Here is a 25,320-nt window from a genome sequence, read left to right as displayed (position 1 = left end):
TTTGCAAAAGAAAATGTTCTCATTTCATCCTCTCCTCTGGAAGACACGATAAAACATTCAGATTCAGACAAGTCATAAGAAAACACCGATTTTCCTGTCAAACTGAGACCAGTTGGTATACGAGTTCTGTGGCTGCAGTTGCACCTTCTGACATTATATTGGCTGTTAGTATCTTCCGTAACACCTTTCTGGGAGTTGCAGCATTTTGTTGCCTCCCTACAGCACTGCAGAAAGAGAGATGGCAACTGTCCTGTCACCGTTTCCTCAACTGGAAGAAAAAATTGTTACCCAAAGCTGCTGCCTGAGTAGGGCTCTGGCTGTTTCGTTTAGTTCAGAACATGAAATCTCAAGAGATACAAAAATAAACCCAGAAGTACAAATGGCTCATGCCAATCGTAGCTGCACATGATACATCAATAACCTAGTTTTCTCCTAGACGAACCACAGAGCTGAGGAGAACGTACGCACACACATCACGATACTGTTGATTGAATGGACTGGAATAAAGCTTATCCTGCTATTTCAGGAGATTTATGAAAGAGAAACTGTAATAAATTTGTACACAGGAAGCTGAATCAGCTTCACATCACTCCAGACAGACACCAGCAGACAGTGCAACCCATCGTCTGCGTTTCGCCGTCACCGCTGCTGCAACACTTCACACAGACTAACCGTCAGCCAAGGACCGGGCAGTGCCACTTCACGCACATCGCACAGCACCGCCTTCAGAGGACATGCATCACAGTTTCATACCGGGCAGCAGACAAATGACGAGTAGGCAACAGAGGTGTATGCATAAAAATACAAAGTTACGCCTGACATGCAGTTAAGCTATGACAAAGGTATACTTGGAACTGGAGAAAAAGCAGAACAAAATCCTTGTTTTACAGTCAGGCTGTAAACGTCTGCCAACGGTACCACAAGCAGCATCGTAAACCGAGACCTCTCGTGCCTTCGGCCCCCTCCAAAGGGTCAGCGAATCGGCCAGAACGCCTCGGGCGCCGTGCACGGCTCGGCCTCGAGCAGCGCTTGGGTCGTGAGCAGCACTGGTCCTGCTGCACGAGCTTCAGAGACCACGCTGTCAGGAGAAGCAAGGGGAAAAAAAGAAACCCCAACTCTTGCAGGACAGGGCTGGAGAAGACTAGAAAAATATTTTGTTCACCATCTGAAAGGTCCTACCAATAGAAATACAGAATCAGGCTATAAATAGAGCTACTTTTACTTCGACTTCAGCCTTTAAAATCTGCTACTTTTGAGGCGATTCATGATTTTCCTTCCTTTTTAACCTCTTGATATTACTATAAACTCAAAAACCTCTGTGAAGAGAAAAAGAAATGAAGCATTATTTAAGGTAACTTTGACAACTTAGGTTGGTTGTTTGATTGAACCAATTACCTAATTCTTAAAAGAAAAGGCTTTTTAGGTATGATCTACAGTGTCCACAGCAAAGAACTCCATGCTGGTAGTGAAGCAGATGATGTAATGACATCATGACTTGAAGTTTTCAAGTGAGCTGACTGATTTTGGGCTGAGTGTACATTCACAATGCACCCCCAAAAATAAAACGGGATACATAGGACACATTTGTCGTTAAAGTCACGATTCGTCTGCAGAAGTCATGGTTCGTGTCATGCAAAGCAATTTGTTGGGTTAAAACTGAGACATCACCGAGTCTTCTATTCCATTCCTTAATGCTGACAAGGAGTTTCTTAGTTTCCAAAATAGTGTTTCTTTAACAAGATCCAGGAAGAAAACGTGGAGAAATATATGATAGAAACACAGATACAGCTTGACACATTAAAGATTAATTTGGAAAACATCTGCTAAATTTAAATTTTACTATTAAGTCCAGACATCCACTAATCTTGAAAGGGGCTTGCTGCCAGCCTCGCTCCAAAATGTTCTCATATTTTCCACCCATTTTTTCTTACTGGAATCTTTTTTCTAAATTTGTTTCGCTGCCAAGTTGCCAAACAGATGTCCAAAAGGCCATAAGCAGCAGAAAGATTTCATTTTTTATCAGAATAGGTAAAATAGATGGGTAGAAGGAAGAAAGACAGAAAAACCAGACTATATAAAATAAACTGGGGGAAGGGCGTAGGTAAGGAAAGAGAACACCACAGCTTTGCATTTTGACTGTGTAGGAGAGCTGCACTCTGCAAACTCTTAATGCACCGAGCGAGAAGGAAAGTAGAGCCATTCTGGATATCCTGGGATAGCTCAGGTCAACACTGTGAGTTTACACAAATAATTATCTAGCTCTAGATTCCTTATTAATTCTAAGGGAATAAGTTTTAAAAGATTTTAAAAAAAAAATCTCATAAAGTTTAAAAACAAAGCTCCAGTAAAAAGTATCTTAAAGATCATCCTGAATTGCCCAACTTCGTATGGTCAGAGCAATCCGTAAGGCATTTGAACTAGATCTATTCAACTGCAGTTTGCTTATTTCATGGTTTTCTTTTCAAGACACACCCTGTCCTTTGTATGCATTAAACACCCTAGGTCATCTCAAATTGCCTGAGGACTGGATGAATACCTTTAACCTACACATGCAAGGTTGTGCCATGAAAGTGTGCTTGATTTTTTTTCCTTAGAACATTTGTGTTACGAAAGTCACTGTATCCACCTTCAGCAGTGCAAGGAGAATATACTTATCACTATCCTTAAAAAAGCACAGAGCCACCTGTATGTAATAAAAGATTCAGATGCTACTTTTTTTTCCTAAAGCGGGACAGAAGAAAGGAGAATGAATGGGAAGCACAAAAGTAACAGATCAGTAAGGTCAACCGAGATACTCCAGTTGTGTGTAAAACTTTCTCCCCTCCATCAGCCAGCATAGCCTCCCTTTCCTAGCTGTGCAAAACAGGGTTAACGGAGTTCTACCAGTTCTGGTTATCCCACCCATCATCAGCTGAAGACGCCTTTTTTGTTGCCTTAGGAGGTTTTTTGGTCTTGCTCTCCCCTCCTGTGTTTTCCCAGTTGGTCTCCCAATTCTCCCAACTGTCGCTGTTACTGTTCTTGTTGTTGGAGACCGTCCCTGAGCCCCACACGTCCCAGCTATCAGAGCTCTTCTTCTCTGCAGAATTGTCCACATAGGTCCAGCTCTCACTGCTCGGAGATTTATGAGCTTTTGGTGGATCCGAGTTGCCAAAGGTCTCCCAGAAGCTTTGATCTACAGCATTGTTCTGGTAGCCCTCCCCTCCACTGTTCTGGTAGCTGTCTCCCTCAGATGGTCTTTCATGGGGGTGGGGGAAGAAAGGTAGAAACAAGTTAGTTATGACAAACATAACAATAAAAATAAATCACCCCAAACAAGGAAAACTATAATGCTACTGCCCTTTGATTAAACAAAAACTGAGGATGAAGGCAGAAGAACTAAATATATTGCTCCAAATGGCATCAGCTTGTATTAGAATTCACAGACTTTTGTTAACAGCCTGAAGTACCAAGAGGCCTGGAGTGGGGGGAGGATATGCATTTGGAAAAAATTTCAAACCAAGATGCCGTGCACAATTTTGTTCTGATTAACAATTGTCATAAACAAAGTTAGACTGAATTCCTCCCGTATTACATACAACAGGACTACTAGCTAAGAGAGAATAATTTCTTCACATTTAAAAATTACCTGCTACTACCATACTGCAGAGGACATACAGGACATAAAATTATCTGTTTAGAGAGGCAGAAAATAATAAAAAAAAATACCTTTCAGAATTATCATCTGGTTTGCCAGAAAAGAAAGTGGTGACGTCTCGCCATCCCTTACTTCCAACTCCCTGAACCTAGAGAAGAAAAGACACTTCGTTCATCTGGGCTGAACCAACACCTCTTCCAAGCCCAACAGCAAAAGCCACAACACATTCCTCTGCGCGTTCAGATCAAGGGAACACATTTCATCAGAAAGTTTCACTCACAACTTCTTAGTATTTTTGATGGGCAGTTACATAGTTGGTGCGAAGAACATACATTTGACAGCATCGTGCTGCTGGATGATGTGAAAAGTAGGTTGAGCTCACCTTTTTCACCCATCATTGCCCATAACAGCCTTTGAATTCTCTCCTAGACTTCCTTGACAAAAATGCTGGAATTATTCCTTACATAACATTAAATTTAATGACAGCACTCATGTTTTGATGTTACGATTCATGTAACCAGTATTTGTATGTTCTACTGTTCTACAAAACTACTTTCACCCCATTTCAGTGGTATTATTTCACTGGCTGTGTAAAAAGGGCCAAAAGTTGAGTTCCAGAATAAACACAACTACCAGGACAATCCTTTGGGGGTTATGATAATGGACTGGCGTTGGATTAGAAACCCAAATTCTGAAGTGACACACATGGAAGTTACTATCCTAAGTCACAGATACAGAGGATGAATCCCAGAATCCAGACTTAAAGTTGCCAGGCTCTAAACAGAACAGGTAATATCACTTATTTTACTCACATATTCCCAACATTTAAGCACTAAGCTGGTAACACGATAGAGCTTCCAGTGCTGACTTTCACAGTGCTAGAAGGACAGACCCCCCCAGGCAACACCGTACAAGTTACCAAAATAGGTATGGGATTGTGCAGGACTTCAGTACTTAGCAGTCGTAGACAGCACTTACCACATTACCAAGCAATGACGGCAAAAGAAGACAAAGAAAAAGGGTACAGAACATCAGTAAGTTTAACTGTACAAACGTACCGCAAGCTGTCTCCATATTCTCTAGCAGACGTGTTCTTTTTGTGTTTGGGACACTAGCTGTCATATGATTCTACACCACGTCCTCGGTGAAACTGTTACGAGGACTACATCATACCTATGTAGCTTTTTAATGCCCCACCAGAAGTACTGCATACTGAAAATTACACTTTCAAAATTTCTGTATTCCACACAAGCAAAGACTAAAGCCGCACTGGGGTTTTGTTTCACTACAAACTCTTTGTAAGAATATGGAGACTGGCTTACTCTTTGGCCTCCTTAAAGGCAGGCAGGCCACATCATACCTTGCTGGCCAACTGTGACACCCCCACGGTGACCTCCTCAAATATTTTCCCCTCTTTCACCTACATGAATCAAAGTATTGGTAATTAGTCATAAAACAAAGTATTACTGAAACCTTAAGACAAGCTTACTTGTGCTTAACAGCTAAAACCAAAAAAAAAACCCCAAACTGAATCAAAATATACTTAAGCCAAAGCTTATGAAGTTAAGAAAATGAGGTATAAAGTCCATTGATCTCTAATGGAGCAAAACTCAGTTCTCTGAAGTTTGTGGGAATTTTCTACTAATACACGAGCAGTTTGAGGAAGGTATCATGACACTAATGCTGAGCATAAAAAAACCAATACGAAAAAATCTGCAAACATGACATTTTATAAATACATTTTACTATACAAAAAGATTTGGTTTGGAGAGATTAAAAACCTATCCACTCTATTTTATTCTCTATCTTTTATATATACTTATTTAAATATTAAAAGCGCTTTGAACTGTGGTCGACCAGAATACAATTGACGCCTTTCACCAATTAATAAATGGCAGTTCTTCCAAGGCAAGTGACTTGCTATAACCATGGATGTGCCAGGCAGTGATCACTGAATACTGACTTCAGAAAGCAACACTTATTTAGAACTAACAGCACAACATCCTAAGGGAAACAGATACTACTTTTTTTTTTTAATATAGAATGAAACATTCCTCATTAAATTGTCCTACAAAATAAAATTCAGCTCAGTGAAATACACCCTAAAAATAACTCTGAAAATAATGCATCTAAGCACTTCGAAATCAGTTGTGGATAATTCTAGGGAATAGGAAACTAATTAGAATTTTCTCATGTGATTTGAAATGCTATGTAAAGAATGTTGAATTAATCAAGGTAATGCAAAAGAAATTATTTTGTAATGTGATTAAACCATTCTTTTAAAATTGAAAATTCATCCACATCCCGAAGTGGTGGCACTGGTTCTCTTACAAGAGCAAAATTCGTCTGCTTTATCAAAACGATGATATTTTGGGAAGAGGTGTGTAGGAAAGCAGAGCACCACATTCTCAGAGAAGACTTCATCAAAATTTTGGAGTTGATCCAAAATTCTAGAAGCACAGAACAAAAGCATGCCAAATGACAAAGATGTAAAAGTTTGTTGTTTTTTTTTTTTTAAACATATGAAACAGGAAGGCAACATTTGACACCAGGGAGAATCTTTGACTAAAACATGTAGTATCAGTGATCACCAGTCACTTCTGAGGAGTGCCTTGCTTTTTTTTGTACGCCCACGAGTGACCATCCGTATTTACTCAGGACAGCACGTGTGCTTTCTCCCAGCTGCTGTTGGAAGTGCCATTAGCCACATGTTTTGGGTCCCTAACAATTGTCAAAGGAAGATGAAAATCTGCTTCAAACCAGTTTCCTAGAAACAGCACAGCAACTAGAACAGCTAATCAAAATGTTACTTTAGATGACACTTTTCTGATGAACGCATGCAAAACTTGGTATTAACTGACCACCAGAATATTCTGAATTAATACAAAATAAAGGTTACAAGCACATATTACTTCTATTGATAAGTTGTCCCCATTCATCTTAAATACATACTTTGCCCCAACTTCTGCTGCCCCTCAACGAGGCAGCAAATGAACTTCAAAGGCTCAAAGATGCTTAGCTGAATTAAAACTATGCTGGCAGGCAGATGGGTAAAACACTATGAACTTCACACTCAAAGATACTACTAAGATTTTACTTTTTTTAATAACTCATTTTTATATCCATTTAGGGTAAATTTTCATCTTGGCCCATCTTCCATTATTGAAAGCATGAAACCTATCAAATAGTACCTAACAGGGAAGAATGTAAGACTCTTGTGACATGGGAAAGATTGGTGGAGAGCAGTTACCCTTGTTAATCCTTCTCTGCTAACACGCTAGCTTTGAATTATTTGATCGTTTCCCATTTTCTACTGTGCTAGTATATTAAAAAACAGAAGGACAAACTGGGCAGTTGCGGCAGGAGGAAACAGTCACTCCCTAAGTCAGCATAACCATGTTCTGCAAGTAATTTACTAGTTCCAAAGTTACCTTTTCCTGTGCAGGTTTGAGAACATTTTCATTTAATGTCTGACCTAACTCTGATGCCTATTTAAAAGCAAAACAAAAACAAAGTCAGTTATATTTTACTTTTATAAAAAAAACCAAAAAACACAGCCAACATCTTCTGCAGGCTAATTTCTCAGCATTATGTCCAAAAACACATGAAGCCTTAAACTTGGATTCATACAAGCAGAATGAGCTGAAAAGCACACACAGTACAGTGCTGCAGAAAACATTAAAAGAAATTAAAAACAGATGCACACAGCAATAGGTTGTTGGAGATGCCCAGAGCTCAAGCAAAAGTCTGACCTTGCACTGGAAGCAGAAGCAATGGTTCAACCAGCAACAGCCTAGAGCATGGGCCTCTTGCTAATGCCTGCAGCCGAACATTTGGAAGAACTGACCTCATCCACTCGTATTTTTTCTTACTAATGGAATTACTTGTAGAATTAGATCTTTTGGACTGTTTTTTCACCAACTCTTCTTTCTTGTAGCGCTGCTATTGTCATCTATTATTAATAGCCCACTTGTTTCTAAGCAATACACAAGAGGCAAAGCTGTGACAGAAGATTTTTGTAATCTTTTTTACAGCTCCAGGTTTGCAGGGAGAGAAAACAATGAACTTTGGAAATCTACTGCAATCCAGAACAAGATGCATAAGGATACTGTACTTCAGAGACATCTTACAAAAATGTAAGCCCACAGTTAGAGTTGATAGGCGTAAGAAGATATTGACACGGACAGCAGGGTTTGCAAATGCTTCATGTGAAATCGTTCCTTTCCCTACTACCATAACAAGCCTTTGCTTGATTTAAACCTTTCTTCAGAAATGCCATATATTACTGATTACCTTCTGAATTAGCCAAATTAATTCAAAAGGCTGCATTTGCTTGAGAGACAAACATTATTCCTAAACATTAGCAGAGACTAACGAAGTCTCATTTCCTAAGGGTTTAGGAAATTGCTAACATTGGTTAGGGTGGGAGCCTTCATTCATATTCTTCTTGCGGATGAAGCACCTGCAGCATCTTTCCTCCACAGATTCCCAAGTATCTAAGAAGCCCTTCCCTCAGCCACAGCACTGCTAGGATCTCCTCTTTACCCAATGCTTCCACCCCTTACCAGTTCAAAAGTTATTTGTGAAGACAAAGGCAAACAGTAACCCCATTTCCACCTAGTAAGAAACGTACATGCAGAGCCATAAGGCTTATTTCCGTTGGAAGTGAGGCTAGAAAGTGTTTAAGAAAAACAAGAAAGGGGATTTTTCATATTTGAAAAATCCTTCAGAGTCTTATTAAGCCTGGCAAACTGGTTATGTTATATAATAGTGTAGTACACTATGACTAAGTTCAGGGATGCTAAGTGAAGTCGTTGGTAGAATCAGGAAGAATTCTCATATTATCCCATTTACTCAACCACATAATTTTGCAAATACCGAAGGGAAAGTCTGGGATACAATCATGTTTCCCTCTGATCGCTTCCTCATCTTTACTATCGTTGAATTTGGGATAGCATCTTAACCACCATTACAAACACTACATAACGGGGTATGTGTTCAAGAGTCTGCCCCCCAACAACATCCCAGGGTGGTTCTTGCTATACTGCATTCCCGCATCAGACATGCCAACAGAAACCCTGAAGTCACCTGTGTTTATGAAGCGCATGGACAAAAGCACAGTATGTCTTCTGAGAGCACAGAGCTTGGGTATCTCTATGCAATTTAACCTATTTTAAATAGGTTTGAAGAAACATTACTGTATGAAACACACAATATTATTCTAGACAGCTTTGACTTAAGGCAAAAAAAGAAAAGACAGCTCAGGAGCAAATGCACATATTCAGCACGAACGGTGACACGGAGTCCATGCACAAGAATATACGTGAGGGCGTTACCGGCTCTGGCTGCTGCTTGTAGCCCCAAAACTTTACCCAGTCAGCAAAAGAGAAAGAGCAAGGAAGGTAGAAGCAGCTTTTAGCAAAAAATTGGCAGCATTTTTCCAGGCAAGTTAAATAGCATGAAATTCTTCCAACTTCAACATCTACTGACAAGGCAAACAGTGAATATGTTTGGTCACTGGACACCAAATATACTTTTAAACAACGTATTACATCAAAAAGATGTTAAATATGTTCTACAGAGCAAAAGATCAGATGTTTCAGGAACAAAATTTAAGCTTCGGTAATGCAGGTTAGACTCCAGAGCACCATGTTGCTGTGGTCCTTGTCAGTAGATGTGATGAGCTTGTACACTTGTATTTACATTTGCTAATAACACCAAGGGAAGAACAGTTTTCTAAAAGGGAAACTGCTGGAAGGAGTGAAAGAGGAAGACTCATGGAACACTTAGTTGTTCTTACGTAAACCAAGCAACAAATATTTTAAAGCTTGTAAGTATTAAGTTTGGGTGCTTTAAAAAGACATTTTTGTTGCAAAACATAGGCACATTTGGCTTGCTATTTGGAGTATTAATATCCTACTGCATACATCTGTTTGACCAACAACACCTGCAGTTTTGCATTTGTTTTGAGCACTTGCATCCTATGCGTATCAGAAACCATGCCAGGCTAATGCTGTGCATACAAGCAGAGCTACAGTTCAAAGTAAAACTCCCTATATCAAATATTCACACATGTAAGCCCCCTCTCACTCAGATCTTTGGCACATTGAGAATGTTTTTTCTTCTTTTTTTTTTTTTAACACACTTTTACATTTGAATTTAAAGTTATCCATGCAAACAAATCTTGCTTATGTCAGAGCTCTGTGTAATTCGGGGCTGATGGTCTCTGTTTTAACCCTAGTTTGAAGGATGAAATCCTTTTGTAATCGCTACTTTTTTAAACACACACAAGCAAGTTAATTTAAGAACAGTATTAAGCAGTTCACATTTGTAATATCTTATTAGGCTTTAGCAATGGAAAGATAGCTTGCATTACCAAGAAAGCTGCTTCAAGATACACCAGATTCAAGGTTCACAAAAACAAAATCAGGGTATTTTAAGTCTGCAAGCATGAATTAAAGCATTTCATTCATCTGCTGCCTCTCCCATACACCTGACAGTTATACACAGCAAAGTATCATTGTTTATTTCTTGCTTAACTTGATCACTGCAGTTGACTGCAATTCCCACAGAAACAAAAGATACAGCCTAAAAATTACTGTGCACTGTGAAGGATAAACACGCTGGTCTGCCGATGACCAAGTCTAAATCAACTGATGCAGGCAAACACATGACATTTAAAGCAAACTACAGTCAATAAACAGAACTAAATCTATAATCACCTTTTGACTTGCTTGAGATCCAAATCTGGTAGCCTATGAAAAGAAGCAAACACATTCAAGCTTACTAGGAATAAAACCTTTGATTTTTAAATACACACATTTGGAAATGCTGCATGACCCTCTCCAAGATGAATGGACCTTTGCCAGAATTTCACAGGGAATAGAGAATATCTGCATCGCCACCTCTGGCATTCCAGGTTGCTCTGGGAAAGCATTGGTCTTTCTCAACTTACAACAGGGGGAAGAAAGGGTGTTCAATACAGCCTAGATCTTGGTGGGTCAAGGTGGATGAGTAGCAACATTTTTGTCTCTCACAAAGTTACCTGAAGTATTTTTCTTAAGAGAGAACTGCTCTGCTTGTAAAAGTTTGGAAGAATACTAAGCAAAACTGAAAAAAAGTTGTGATGCACTATTTTCAGAAAAAAGCATTTAATCTCTTTCCACGATCATCTACTTAAAATGTAATAAATTTTTAATTCCTCTGGTTTCAGTCTGCGGTTAGTTGAACGATTCGTGAAGTTTGCAAATCTGCAGAACATGCAGAGTGTGAAGACCACGCCTCAGTTTTTCCCCAAAGCGTCCCTCTGGGAACAACCTCTGCCAACCAAGCTTTCTATTTAAACTGACAAAAATGCTGTACTAATAAAGTAGTCAAAAGAAGGGAAAAAAAAATAAAATAAAACCATCAGCAATTTGTAACTTGGTATTAAATTCCTGCTGATGAATGCTGACTTGGTACAGACCAAAGCTTGTGCAATAAATAAAAATTTTTATTGGGTTCTTTATTGATGCTTGCATCCTGTGGATAAATTTACAAAAATGTCCATCCAGAAACATGAGAAACAGTCAAGGCAGAGTCTGCATTCAATGTGCATCTATTTTATATGCCATAGGCAAAGATACACAAAGAGCACAGCTTTGTTTGTCTTGGTAATGCTTTCAAAGGTACAGCCCTATCAGAACACTAACAGAATCTCTGAGTTAACAAGAATTAGACTGAAATACTTTTTGTTTACTTACACCCTCTTTAGCAGCTGAGGCAATTTTGCTTGCTCCAGTTGTAAAACTGCTCCATCCCTATAAAGAAAGTGAGAATGTGGTAAGCTATGCGTGAACAATAATAGTGAATAACCAAGTGTTCACTATTACCTATTAAATTAAGTCACAATGTTCACTAGTACAGCTTGCTAGGACAAGCAAAAATTAGAGTCTCTCGCTTAACTGTAATACAGCAATGAACTTCCATTATCTGTGCCACAACGGCTGCAATTTGAACAAACCTGAGGGATTCAGATGTCACTCTACTAATAATGGTTACATGAAAAAAATTTCCCCCCCTCCCCTCAGAAAAGTAAGAGAACAAAAAAAGACATTAAAACTTTAATAAACGGAGATGGGCTCTTCAACCAGTAAGCACTGGATGGAAAAAAAACCCAAAAGGCAACTAAAATGTACGCCTGGAAAAAGCTGAAGAGAAATCAAGAATTGGTGCTCAACAACATGAGGCAGCAACTCCTAAAATGCCTGTTCAGCAATTCTCCTTTTTGTAATAAAGCATCAAACTGCTTGTTTCTTGCAAATTTTATCTTTAAAAGAAGAGAAACAAAGCTCTATTTTGCCCCATTGGTTCTTGAAAGATCTGAAAACTACCACCACAATCAAGGGTTGGCCACTTCTTAGAAGACTCTTCTCTAATGAATCAGAAAAGGTTTCTTTTAACTACAGATTGTCAGGTACTGACTACGAAACCAGCTAAAAGAAAGTGGAGCAGGAGAGTGAGTCTAATGATCTTTTTTTTTAAAGAAAATTAACAAAAAAAAAAAATAATCCCTTCTCCACTGTCAGTTCTTGTTAGTAACTCACTCATCCAGAATCTGCCCAGTAAAACAAGCGGGGAGAAAACCCACCATATTTGAACAGATAAAAAACAGAAATAAACTTTAACATGCCTGTGGTCCTCCTTGTATACACTGAATGAAGAAACAGACCTAAGTTCTTCTTCTTTGCAGATCATCACTACATAATTGTAATCTGTGTTGCAGAATCTTTTAAACGTGGCGCTACCAATGCAAGGTTAATATCCGTGTCTACCGCTGCCTTTTATCAACTCGATTTCCATTGAAGTGTGGATGCTTTGGTAACATATTGCCTTTTGGGTAGAAATCCATACAAAAGCCATAAATAGCTGAACCTTCTTCTCACTACCTGTTCTATACAATTTGCCTAGACCACATATTTAGGTTGAGGGAATGTCTTTTAAAAAAAGCAGCAAAAAGTATTCTTTGCCTATCCTTTTGGAGTCTCTTCATTAATTGTCTTTCTTGTCCTATGCTGACACCCTAAAAATATAATAATGTCACTATTGCACGAAAGGCAACATGATGTGTCTCGTAGTTTTTATGTTAAGCAGAGTCTCGAGAGACTCAAGACAAACCTAAACTGCAATTACATCTGTTCTATACAGAATGAGTTGAGTAGTGTTGTCTGTGTGAATTCTACAGAAAGTGCCGCTTCTGATATGGAACAGCAGACAATAATGTATATACATAAATATGGCATGTGCGGGGAAAAACCATCACACACAGTGGGAGGAAAATTTGTTTTCCTCTCCACGATGAATATGCATGCAAACATTTAGTCTCACTAATAAATGATTTAAAATTGCACTGCAGTGTGTATCTGTGGTCACAAGAGGGCATTTTACTCATAAGTTCCAGTGAGATCATGCATTCAAATAACGGTTGACAGCACACACAGAGTGTCATCTCTCCTTTGCGGTCTTAACACATCCACAGCATGTCATAGATGTGGTTTCTGATCTGCAGGCTCTGGCCTACAATCTATGACATACTTGGAAAACATTCAGCAGACCGATATGAAGCATGCTGTGGGATCACCTGGAATACTGTTCAAAGGCTCAGGCATTACCTTTTTCTATTATGTTCTAATGAAATTGTCTTTTTTTTAAAAAAACAAACAATGGAACCTGGTGTGGATATTTAGACAATGAGGCTCCACAGAAGACTACTGGCCACTAACTCTGGTAGAAAACCTTACTGTATTTTCACAGTGACACCAAATCCCAAATATTTTTCAGCACTGTTACTTTGCAGCCTATCGAAGCACCAATCTGTCCCTGACTGCCTCCGACTTATTCCCACTTTCCTTCAACAATGCGTCTTTCACTGTCTCTACTCAAAGCATGACAACTGTTCAACCATATGCTGTTAGCTCTTCACACCCTGTCACCAGGATTTCAAATGTTTTCATCACTGCTCAGGGCTTCTGGCACCCATGTACACACACACTTCAGTTGTTTTCCACTGAACATACCTAATACAGTTAATCTATTTAGAGCATTACCAGCCTAACTGCTATTCCCAACAGGTAATTAATTTTTTTTTTCTTCAAGCCCTGTTAAGTGTTAGCTCTTAATCCATTGTTGTATTCTTATTTATTTCTATGAATGGATACCAGACATAATTCCTAAGTTTTGCTCAAGTTTCTCCCTTCGTTTTGCCTTTTGAAGTCTACCAGTATCTTCTTTACTGTTTGAGAATACAGCCAATAGTCTGTATCTCTCTGTATCTACTGCAGTCTTTTAGTTTCTCTTCTCCGTTTATATTCTCCTGTAACAGGGGATAAAATAGAATAAAATAGTAATTCAGGTCACAGAAAGCTTCAAACATTTCCTTACCGAATACAACGAAGACATAGCATTATTCAGGAAGTCGTCTTCTTTTTTTGGAGGGTTTACCGTGTTTCCAAACCCCACATAGCGATTCTCTTGGCCGCTACCATAAGAAAACGAATAAATAGTATCTGTATTAGCATCCATTCAATAAAACCATTAAACAAAGATTGAAACGCATGAAAGAACGACAATTGTTTAACAGACTTTAAAACACACCTGGAAAGAAAAGTCCTAAAAGCACCTAGCACCCAAAATACAAACCCACTCACTTCATAAAGACCTAACGCCAACAAGGATCCACGGGTGAACCCTTGCAAATTAAAGTGTGCCCTATGCAATCTGATGTGGTCTTAAAGATTCTCCAGGTTTAATGGATCACTGATATCAGAAGTCTGAGTAAATCCTAATAAAGTGCTACATGAAAATGGGAAAAAAAAAAAGAAAGAAGAAAACAGTGTAGGCTTTACAAATACCCTTGTTTAACTCAGATCACTACAAGATACTTTACACACTAAAAATTCCCTAATTTAGAGCCCACCACTGTAACATTTCGAGTTACAAAATCTTTATTTGATGCTATTCAAATATTTCTGTTATACAAATACGGTATGAGGCACCTTCCTTCCTCTTACCCTTTATCATACATTATCAAAATATTTTTAATAGTAAACAAGATGTAACTGTTAACTACTGAATGAGGATCACAGTTGTGTAGCTGCAACGCAACATTCGAGTCTTTGTTATGTGAGAGGGCGAGGCACTCAAAAAGTTAATAAATATTGCATTACCCTTGGTAGGAGCTGACATCATCATTTAACCAGTCTTCAAAAGCCTTGTCAGAAGAGGCAGTCGCAGTCTGAGGTTGTCCAGCAGAACTATTGAAATGAAAGATTTAAGACTCAAACTGCATACAGCAAAAACCACCAGCTCAGCAGTGCAGCTTGACATACATCATCATCATCATACAGGTGCAAAATTGATTATTTCTTTCGTCTGTCAAGTAGAGAACTCTAATGCAACCACTAAAAGCCACTGGAGTATTGAATGAGTAACGCAACAGACCCAGACTCAGACTGTGCTGCTCAGACTACAGCTAGCCCCTGAACTTGCTGGGTAATGGCCAGGCACGAAGCGCTTGTTCACTTGATTCACAGCTGCTTTTTCAGTTAACTTGATTCTTTAGTGCAAGGAATAACAAACACTACATGCAAAAGCAGGGAAACAAAATTGCTGTGGTCCAGCTTTGATGCTCCCATTAGTAATTAGCAACATAAGGAAAAGCCTGTCTCTTCTTCCCTGGCATTCAATCCCGAACTGGAACACCACTGCAGTGAAGGCGAGGCGCTGACCCACGATGTGGGATTGACACAAGGACCAGTCTCAGTTGCATTACATGACAAAAACCAGTATGACTTGTCCTCTGCTCTTACTCACTTCTCTCTGCCATGGTTTAAGGTTCAGGTGGGAATTACTACAGAAATTAAAGCCCTGCTACCTCATATTCCTTAACTCCAGCAAGAGAAATACTTGTTCAGACAACACCATCAACAGAATAAAACCAGCAGACATTCAAACACCAGGTTTTGAGCCTGCTGTAGCTGTATCAACATTAGGTAACAAGAATACATACCGATGAGTGGAAGAGAGAGACGTTTTAGGCTGAGGTGGGGTCCAGTTCCTCGCAGGAGAAGTTTCAATGGACCACTCCTTGCCTTCAGCTACTGTAGCTACCTAGAAGAGGTAGGAAAATAATCAGGAATGCTAGGTCAAAGTTTTCATAGAAGTTACTTGTCCTCACTTTACAGGACCAGTGTGTATTTTTCCAATTTGCTGCTGGCTGCATACATCAATTAATTTGTTTTCGCAAGAAACCAATTTTTTTTCTGAATCTAAGGCTAGTAATGTTGAATTGAACACTGACTATGTCAGGCAACTGATTCTAGGCAACTTGTTCAAACAGGCAAATTTGATTTGAAGAGGAAAGATTAGATTATTAGAGACATGTAACCATAATCACAGCATAATGGAGGAATAGAAAGAGGCAGATTTATACTGTAGCATCGGGCAGCTAAAACACTTACACAGGATCTAAATGTTCTGCCTCCTTCAAACAAAGAACCTGAACTTCATCTCTTCACCCCACACCACTCTTCCATTCCAAGTCATAACTTCAGCAAGTTAATACAAAATTTCCAAAGGCCTCGCCACAGAAACTCTATAGTTTCCCATTTCACTAAAAGGTCTACAGCACAGAACTTCTGAGTTCTTTGCTTTCATCACGATACTCCACCTTAGCCAACTGTCTCCTATTCCAGGCAACTTCTAACGATGCAAGGAGACAACACGAACAACAAACTTCAAAGCTGCATGGATATCCCAGTGAGCACACGATGTCCCTTCTTACCACTTCCATGGCAGGGTCAGCATAAAAATACAGTATCTTTTCAAGTCTCTAAGCTCACAAGTTCAAGTTGTTTGTCATTTCATTTTTGGAAATGCCAAACCTCCACAAAATTATAATGCCATTACAATTATTAATTCATTTGTTTAAAGTGTTTGGCAAATTAACTTACCGTTTTATTACTACATACGCAAAAGATCTATCAACAATCACTTTGGATAAAACCGTGCTGCTAAAGTAGTAAACTGTCCACTGCAGACTGGGACAGCTCTGCTGACTGACTGACTGCAACCAACTGCAGCAGGGAAAATCTGAGCCACCACAGCTAAACACAGAAAAGAAACTTTCTAAAGATAATTCTTACAAGAATTGGGAATAAACACTCGAAGACTTCTCCCTTTCAAGAACCATTGCGGAAGTTCAAAAGGCTGTCACTTTCCCTCTCCTCTCTTCAAAAAACAAGTGCTTACAAAGAGCTTTCATATTTTCACATAGTAGGGGATGAGGACACAAACTCAACTGAACGTACCCGATCTCTAAAAAGAGCCGCAGCTTTGCTGTTGTACTTCTCTTGCATCGACCAGCAGGGATCATAGTCATCTTGAGACTCCAAGAACTCTCGAAATTTGCTGTTACCTCCAGCTTTCATTTTCTCCAGCTCAATATCCTTCCATTTGTCCATAGTTACAGAGCGTACAAAACTGAAAGGCCATTTAAAAAAAAAAAATTAAAATCACAGCTTGTTATAATTTCCTGCTACATCAGCAGGGACAGAAAAAAAAAAAAAAGCAAGCTTTTTGCAACCTGTCTCAAAAGTTGGGAGAATAAATATGCTGGAGAACGCTCTCCAAGTACAGAAAGATAGATCATCATAAGAAGGTGGTGAAATCCTCACTGGAATAAGCTAAAATCATGCCATTTATTGGCACTTAAAGGAGACAGTCAAGAAAAGGCAAGTGACGGAAAAGGCAGCTTTCTTCAAGTCCAGAAATTAACCTAACTCACTATATAAAGAAACTTTCTCCATACTTCTTCATTCTTCAATTTTCTTTTCCTGTCTATTTTCAGAGTTACACTGAAGTGACCTGAGAGGACACCTCCTGTCCCACTCCATGCTTCTGCTCATGAAGAGCATCAGGCACTGACAGCGCGACTGTTTAAAATAGCCTACCCTACAACATGACCGCATCCCAGGGCATTTATGACTGCAGTTAGCACCTCAACTCTGCTTTGAGCCACAAATTCTTGCTACTGCTCATTCAACTATATGTTAAAACAGAAAAAAATGCCACCAAACCTAAACAGTGCCCTGTTATTAAATACAAGGTCACGGGTGGGAAAAGTGAGACACCATCTTCAAAACGCCTCTTTAAAACTTGTATCTTGACCAAATTCTTTCTTTGTGTCCCTAGAGGAATACTCTTCCATCATACCCTCATCTCTGTGATTTCGTTTTTTCTTTCATCTAATATATGGAATAGTTCCAAATTCTCATTTCTTATGCAATTTCTACTCACTAATGGGCTTCAAATCACCCCTTTAAAAGCAAAGCACGTACTTCTGAACGGCCTCCTTGCTTTGGTGATGTGCCTCCTGGACTTTCTCTTCCTTTCTCATTTGAGTAACTATCCCATGCTCTGCCCCTATTATATATACACACGCTGTGAGTCTCTGGAACACGGAACAGTTCTTATTCCATAGACTGCCATCTTAGTTGAGCGTGTTTCTTGGAAAAAATATAAACTATCATTTCCATTACCAAAAAAAAAAAAAAAAAAAAAAAAAATCTCCTGAACAGAATAAAACTGTGTTATACACTTGCACACTCTACAGAAACATTCTGTGAGCATCCTGGGACTTTTTTTGCTCAACCCTCAAGCTGCTCTAGCACTACTTCAGTTTTTAATCAAGACAGATTACATAAGATTAAAACAAAGTACAAGGACTAGTGCAGTATTACCAAACGCCACTGCTCAGCCTCAAGATGTAGCTAGAGACGTTATTTTCTAAAACTGGGCATAACACAGCTACACTGGCACAGCACACACCCCGACTAATTACAAAGCTGCCAATGAAATGTTGGAATTGAGACATTCTATACCCTTCCGAAACAACACATTCCGTTCGCAGCCATAATGCACCCTGAGGTGACCCAACTCAGTCCATCGTCTGCTTGAAAGGCTGACCTGAGGTGAACTCCCAAGCCTCGGTGTTTTCCTGAGCACTCCAGACAGATCCAAATTCCATAGGTCACACTCACCCACTGGGGGTTAAATGCACCACATTCAAAACAGACCTGCAAAAGAGAAACAATCCTCTCTAACACTCAGTCATCACTTGTCTGTGTGAAGTTCTCACAGTACAGCTCAAAAAGTCAAACCATGAAAACGTTACACCCAGAAAATAATTTCTGAAGGGAGAGTTCTTAGTGTTCGGAAACACCTTCCCTGACAGCATAAGCTTCCTTCAAATACTTACTTATGCTGCATGGAAAGAAATACTCATTAACTTGCCTGACTTGCACTACAACAATTACTGTACCGACTACCAAAAACCAGTGAGATAATATAGTTGAGTGAGTTGAAATTAATGAGAAAAGAATTCAACTTGATTTCATTTCCATACTGTCTTGAAGGAGGAGAAAGTAACCAAACTGAATTCTTGAAGTTTCCTTGACAAAATAAACATGCATCATTCAAAGTATGGAACATTTACTCACTCGTACTACAGTTTGGCAGTAAATGATAGCAGATCTAAACAGAGGCTTTTCTTATAAATAGCTTTATTGCTCACACAGGGCAACAACTTAAATTCTTCCAACCAGAATCACCATTCAAGGTTTAATGCATTGATATAAATAAAACTGAACCTGTATGTGGGCTATCACATTTAAGGTAGCGTATAATCGAGCTACTTGAAATAGACCATTTCAATTAAGCCGTGCCCAAGACATCACTTGCTCAACAGACTCGAGGGGTTACAGCATTGCCAGAACTTCTGAAAGACTTGTGCCAAGTAGGCAGTAGTGTATTATAATACACATATGGATAAAAGTTACTGGTTCCAACACAAATATGAGATACCCACATTTCTCCGTTACCGTTAGTTAGCTGTACTAGTGCTATAAAGACGACAGCTGTAGCAGGCTGCAACATACACCTGGAGTACATAAAAAGAAAATTCAATTCTACAAAACTAATCTAAAGATTATAGTTCTCTCACATTGTTCTCGTCTTGTGCTCTGACTTCCTTGAGAACCTTCCTTGTTCTTGGACTTGCCATGATTCTACAAAGGGAGAAAAAGAAAAACAAGAAAACTAAGTCATATTCCAGGATTTGCTACTGGCAAGATGCTCAGCATATGTCCACGAAAAAGAGCGTGCAATCTACACTGCTGAACCACAACCGACGGTGGGAGGACGGGAGGGAGGAATTAAAACAAAACACCAAAAACCCCTCAACCTTACTTTTCCATTTACTTTCTACGTTTTGGAGGATTTAGTCATCTTCATTCATTCATTGGAAAGGTGTAACCCAGCCACAGCCGAAAAGGGGGCGAGGGGTGATAAACATGGAAACTCTTCTGGGGCGTACGTTGTCCCAAAGCAGACTCTTACTTGAGGCTGCTCCCAGACCCCTCCGCTGCCCTCTCTGAGGGCACTTCCTAATCACACACGACTGCACGGGATCACATGCATAAAGCTAAAGGGACCCAGCAAAAACCAGCAGCAACTCTTATGCTTCAGAGTGCTGAACACACTGCTAAAAGAGCACTTTATTAGAAGATACAAAAAAATCATGATTTTCCAGAAATATTGAGTTTGCTTATCAATTGACCTCTAAGAAAATCGGGCAATTATTGGGACCTTTTACACAAAATAAAATTCTGACAGTCATGTCTCACTGGCAGAGCACACCGTTTTACTCTAATACTTACGAAGCATGAAACGGAGCAGCAGAGAGCAGTGTCAAGCTACAGATAAAATTCACACTAAGAAACGTGGCACACACCGTACACAGCCTGGAAAAACTGAAAGTACACAAAACACATGTGACTAAAAGAAATACAGTGTAGGGTGTAGCATAAAGCTGCGATTCAGCTAAAAAATGAATCCACATTTCTAACTAATCTGGCAGCATGATATGTACATTAACTTTAAACAAGATCTCTTCTTCCTTTTTTCTTCCAGTCTCTTCATTTCTAATCCAGAAAACGAACTTCTAAGATGCAATAAAAGATGGAGAAGTCATCACTAAGAACAGCACCAGCTACTAAACGCCAGGCTCGTTGGTCAGTCACGATATGAAGCAAAAAACAGCAGGTCGATGTTTTCATCACCTACCGGTCTGAGAGGCCTTCAGGCAAGTCTCTGACACTTGTTCACTGCGCTACTTGACTAAATCTTTAATCTATCGATAGGATTAACAATCTTGCAATAATTTTAGAAGGTAAATGATTAAGCATTACATACAATTGCCACAACCCAGCAGGGGATGGAGGGAGAATACATCTTTAATTAGAGAGGGAGGGCTATTTAAAAAAAAAGAATGCTACAGGTGCAAAAACAAATCTGTATGAATGTGCCAACGCCAATTTCTTCGACACCTCTAAAGCAGAGCAGCCTTCCTGTGAACTCCAACCACAGCGCTACAATGAACACAACTACACACACCGCCAGCTAAGACAACATGATTCAGAAAGAAATAAGCTCAACATCGTACCTACATAACATCACTGTTAAAAGCAGAGGTTATCTGTGGCAGAACTCACTGCCTTTATCTAAAGCACTTATTCCTTCATAAACGTCTTGACGTTATGCGCTTAATTCTGTGTAATTTAAGGGACAGTGTTTTCACCGACATTTAGAATATAGTACCTTTCAATCTTTATTAATTTGTATTAGACAACAACAGATAAATTGTGGAAAAAAAAGCAGTTTAGACTGAAATTATTGTTACTGTAATTACTGGCAAATGAAGTGTTCCAGTCATCCTGCATCAAATTAAAACTCAACAGATTTATTTTTATCAATAATCAAATGGAAATTGTGTAACTTTCAGAAAAGCGAAACAAAAGTGTGGCAAGCGACCCCTTGTATAATGAAACACTTTCTCCAAAAGCATTCTAGCAACAGTGTTTAATTTTATAACTTACTCCTGCACATGTGAGGAGGGAGATAGCACCACATGTAAAACGTGTTTGCTCATATCCTAAACAGAAACCATAAACACATTCACACGAATCGAAGTCCACGTCTTCAATTCCAGTAGTTGTCACTGGCAAGCTAAGGGAAAACCCTGCCTCTGCAGCACAGAAATGAAGTAAATAACTTTGCAGTAACAGCCAGGCAGACAATTGTGCATACTTTGCGCCCTCCTCTTCACCGTTTTTGTTATATTCTCTCTGTATGCCAGCTCCCCTTCCTCAGGGTTGTATTTCCCCGGTGACTTCTTGTGCATGACCAAGTTACAAGGCCCCTCCCTTTGGCTGGCCGCTCGTTCTCCTTACTGCTGTCCTTCTTTTACCATTTTTAACTCTATTTTCCCAGCTTTTCAAAGCAGGTTTTCATTCACAATAGCAAGCAGAGGCGGACTATAAGCAAAGGCTTTCCGGCCTCAGTGGCAAATGATCACTGCTGGAGCTGAACAGGAAAGCCTGTTCCCACTCCAAGTCCACATGAGCCAGGAATTTTCTACAGAGCAGACTCACCAAATCCCAGCATGATCGGGGTTGGAAGGGACCTCTGGGGATCATCCAGTCCAACCCCCTGCCCAAGCAGGGTCACCCACAGCAGGCTGCACAGCACCGCATCCAGCCGGGTCTTGAATATCTCCAGAGAAGGAGACTCCACAGCCTCCCTGGGCAGCCTGGGCCAGGGCTCTGTCACCCTCAGAGGGAAGAAGTTCTTCCTCATGTTCAGCTGGAGCTTCCTCTGCTTCAGTTTGTGCCCATTGCCCCTTGTCCTGTCGCTGGGCACCACTGAAAAGAGTCTGGCCCCATCCTCCTGACACCCACCCTGAAGATATTTATTGGCATTTCTAAGGTCCCCTCTCGGCTTTCTCCAGGCTGAACAAGCCCAGCTCCCTCAGCCTTTCCTCACAGGACAGATGCTCTCGTCCCCTCATCATCTTCGTAGCCCTGCACTGGTCTCTCTCCAGTAGCTCCTCATCTTTCTTGAACTGGGGAGCCCAGAACTGGACACAGCACTGCAGATGGGGCCTCACCAGGGCAGAGTAGAGGGGGAGGAGAACCTCCCTCGACCTGCTGCCCACAGTCCTCTGAATGCACCCCAGGATCCCACTGGCCTTCTTGGCACCCAGGGCACACTGCTGGCTCATGGTCAACCTGTCATCCACCAAGACACCCAGGTCCCTCTCCACAGAGCTGCCCTCCAGCAGGTCCGCCCTGAGCCTGTACTGGTGCATCTGGTTGTTCCTCCCCAGTACAAGTCTCAGATCTCCGACTCCAAGCTGACAGAAGAAGCAAACTTCCTTTGGGTCTGCCACAACTGCTTTTTTGATAAAAGCTTTTTTAATCAAAAGACCTCCGGCCAACCGCAGTCTGAACACATGCCCATTCCAAAAGCACCACGTTCCCTGACCAAACGACCACGTGTATCTGGTGGGAAGGCAGAGCTTCATCCACACCACATCATCCAAGAAAAGGAGGAGGAAACTAAGGCCATCAGCTTCTCGCCTCTCTCTCCTCCACCAAATCATTTGGAAACGAAGGAAAGGGGGACAAGGAAAGAGTCACGCTCTAAACTTTCTAATAGGTAACTTCTTTAGAGGTGTGTAGTCTATTTGCAACTATATTTGCCCACCAAGTTGTAAGCGATCAAATCGTCATTGTTTACCACCCAAGAGCTGAGCCCTAGTAGGGGACCGGGCACAGAGCCACTGAACTGTTTAAGTTTCAGGTGTAAACACTGAAGCAACAACCGTGCAGACACCTTAAATAAACCTGCGTTGTTTTGGTCTGATGTAAATGGACATGAGCAGTAACGAAAATATTCAGCTCAGGAGTAAGTTTTCATTGAAGAACAGAAATATTTTGGACTAACGGTTCCAAGGTGGAAATAGACAGCTTCACACAGACCATCTCACACTTTTATTTCCCAAACAATCTGTTTCCAGAGCAAAAACTCGACTGCACCACAGGAGTTTCCACGCTAGGAATCTTTAGTTCGCTAAAAGCAAGCAAAAAGAGGCAGGAAGCAGCACGAGACACTTTGAAGTGGAAATGAGCCCCAGGAGGACTTTACTCCTCCGCTGTAGCAGCAAATTCACACAGCCAGCCCGCAAAGAGCCCTGCAGCCCAGCAGACGAAGACGGTGACGTGGTCTGCGTGACTCCACGCTCCCGACGGCTCCCTATGGCTCTCACCAGGGCAAAAAAAAGGCCACAGAGGCCTCGTCAGCTGCAGGAGCGCCCTGAACCGAACACCGACACCCACCTCCACCCAGCTGGCAAGGTTTGCTTTCAAATATACAGCAGAGACCGTCGCAGACTTTCAAAGCCGTGCGGTTTGGGGTACTTGGAAGCGCAGCCGCCTTACCGAGAGCCTCACGGGGGAGGCGAGGAGGGCGATCTCTTCCCGCACACCTGCGATACCCGGAGATGAGCCAAAATGAGCGCTGGAGGCCTCCCTCAGAACATGGCCCGGTTCCCGCCGAGCGCGCCCGCCTCTCCTCTCTAGGAAAATAAAACAGAGATGGATAAAATGGGGGGAAGGGGGAGGGAGGCTGTTGTGAGGAGGAGTTCAGGCCTCCTCCTCCTCCTCCTCCTCCCCGCCACGCCAGCCGGGCACCGCCACCTCCTGCCCCCCCCTCAGGGCCCGTCCTGTGGGCCCAAGGCTGAGGCGCCGCCACGTCGGGCCCCCCCGTCCCCTCCCTGTCCGCTGCGGGGAGCGGGCTTCAGCCCCGGGAAAGGGAGGTGGGGTGGACGATGAAGGCACCGGTTAACGCACCGGCGGCCCTGACGCGGCACCGCCGGTCCCGCCCGGCGCCTCACGGCGCAGCCGCCGCCCCGAGCCGCGGCCGGCGACGTTGCAAGGCCGCGAGGCATTGTGGGTGCCCGCCTTAACCCGCTGCGGCCCGGGAGGGAGCGCTAACTGAGGCCGGGGCTTCGGCCTAGGCCCCGGGGCTGGGGCCTAGGCCGAAACCCCGGCCCCCCTGAGACAGCTCTGCAAGTATTCGAGGAAAAATAATGAATTCTCAAAATTTAAAGGAGGCTGAAACCACAGACTTCAGGGGACGATTCCCATCCGTTTTGCTCTCTGGAGATAGTCCCCACTGGTGACGGTGTACTGGGTGGAAGGAGGACCTGGAGCTGGTTGGGAGCTGATTTCTTTTTAATAATCAGCTGCAGACACGGAGCAGCGCGTTACCGTTCGCATACGAATCCCACAGAGGCAACACGCTGCTCATTTTCAGCGCAGCTCCTGATCTGGCCTTGGTACTTAATAAGTAGGCTATTATCTTCCTATGGGAGATTAACAGGAGGCATTTTCATTACCATTAATGGCAGCTACCTACATAACCCCCGTGCGTCAGCGAGAAGATAATGGGCCCTTAAATGTGTGTGTGTACGAAGGACCAAGGGAGCGGTACAAAGCACAGAGCAAATAATTTGCTCTTCCATTTAAAGGAGAAAGTGGTCCCTTCTGTTAATCACAAAATGGTTGGCGTTGGAAGGGACCTCTGTGGCTCACCGAGTCCAAACACCCTGCCGAAGCAGGGTCACCCAGAGCAGGCTGCACAGGACCGCGTCCAGGCGGGTCTTGAATATCTCCGGAGAAGGAGACTCCACAGCCTCCCTGGGCAGCGTTATTTTCTGGTAAACGTCAACTAATGGGCAACAAGTTTCA

The 25,320-nt window shown here is 41.4% G+C and overlaps 1 protein-coding gene across 4 annotated transcripts; it reads right to left on the bottom strand.

The window, feature by feature from the left end:
* On the bottom strand, positions 1-24,095 carry ARFGAP1 (ARF GTPase activating protein 1). Of its 4 annotated transcripts, XM_075438438.1 has the most exons (15): positions 24,010-24,095; positions 20,389-20,481; positions 19,674-19,737; positions 18,638-18,747; positions 16,981-17,152; positions 15,681-15,781; positions 14,839-14,925; positions 14,054-14,150; positions 11,377-11,433; positions 10,357-10,389; positions 8,971-9,000; positions 7,066-7,122; positions 4,995-5,054; positions 3,706-3,782; positions 1-3,234 (listed from the first exon to the last, which is right to left on the bottom strand). In XM_075438438.1, the coding sequence occupies exons 3-15, from the start codon at positions 19,731-19,733 to the stop codon at positions 2,880-2,882; spliced, it is 1,296 nt and encodes a 431-aa protein (XP_075294553.1). In that variant the 5' UTR covers positions 19,734-19,737; positions 20,389-20,481; positions 24,010-24,095; the 3' UTR covers positions 1-2,879. The 4 variants fall into 4 exon arrangements, with proteins under 4 accessions (XP_075294553.1, XP_075294557.1, XP_075294555.1 ...); XM_075438442.1 differs by lacking the exon at positions 4,995-5,054 and having other exon boundaries at positions 3,706-3,776; XM_075438440.1 differs by lacking the exon at positions 8,971-9,000.
* Positions 24,096-25,320: the final 1,225 nt, after the last annotated feature.

Source organism: Opisthocomus hoazin, chromosome 18 (genome assembly GCF_030867145.1).
Source record: "Opisthocomus hoazin isolate bOpiHoa1 chromosome 18, bOpiHoa1.hap1, whole genome shotgun sequence".
Classification (NCBI taxonomy): domain Eukaryota; kingdom Metazoa; phylum Chordata; class Aves; order Opisthocomiformes; family Opisthocomidae; genus Opisthocomus; species Opisthocomus hoazin.
Note: the sequence above shows the minus strand (reverse complement) of the source record. Positions and strands in the feature narration are given on the sequence as shown.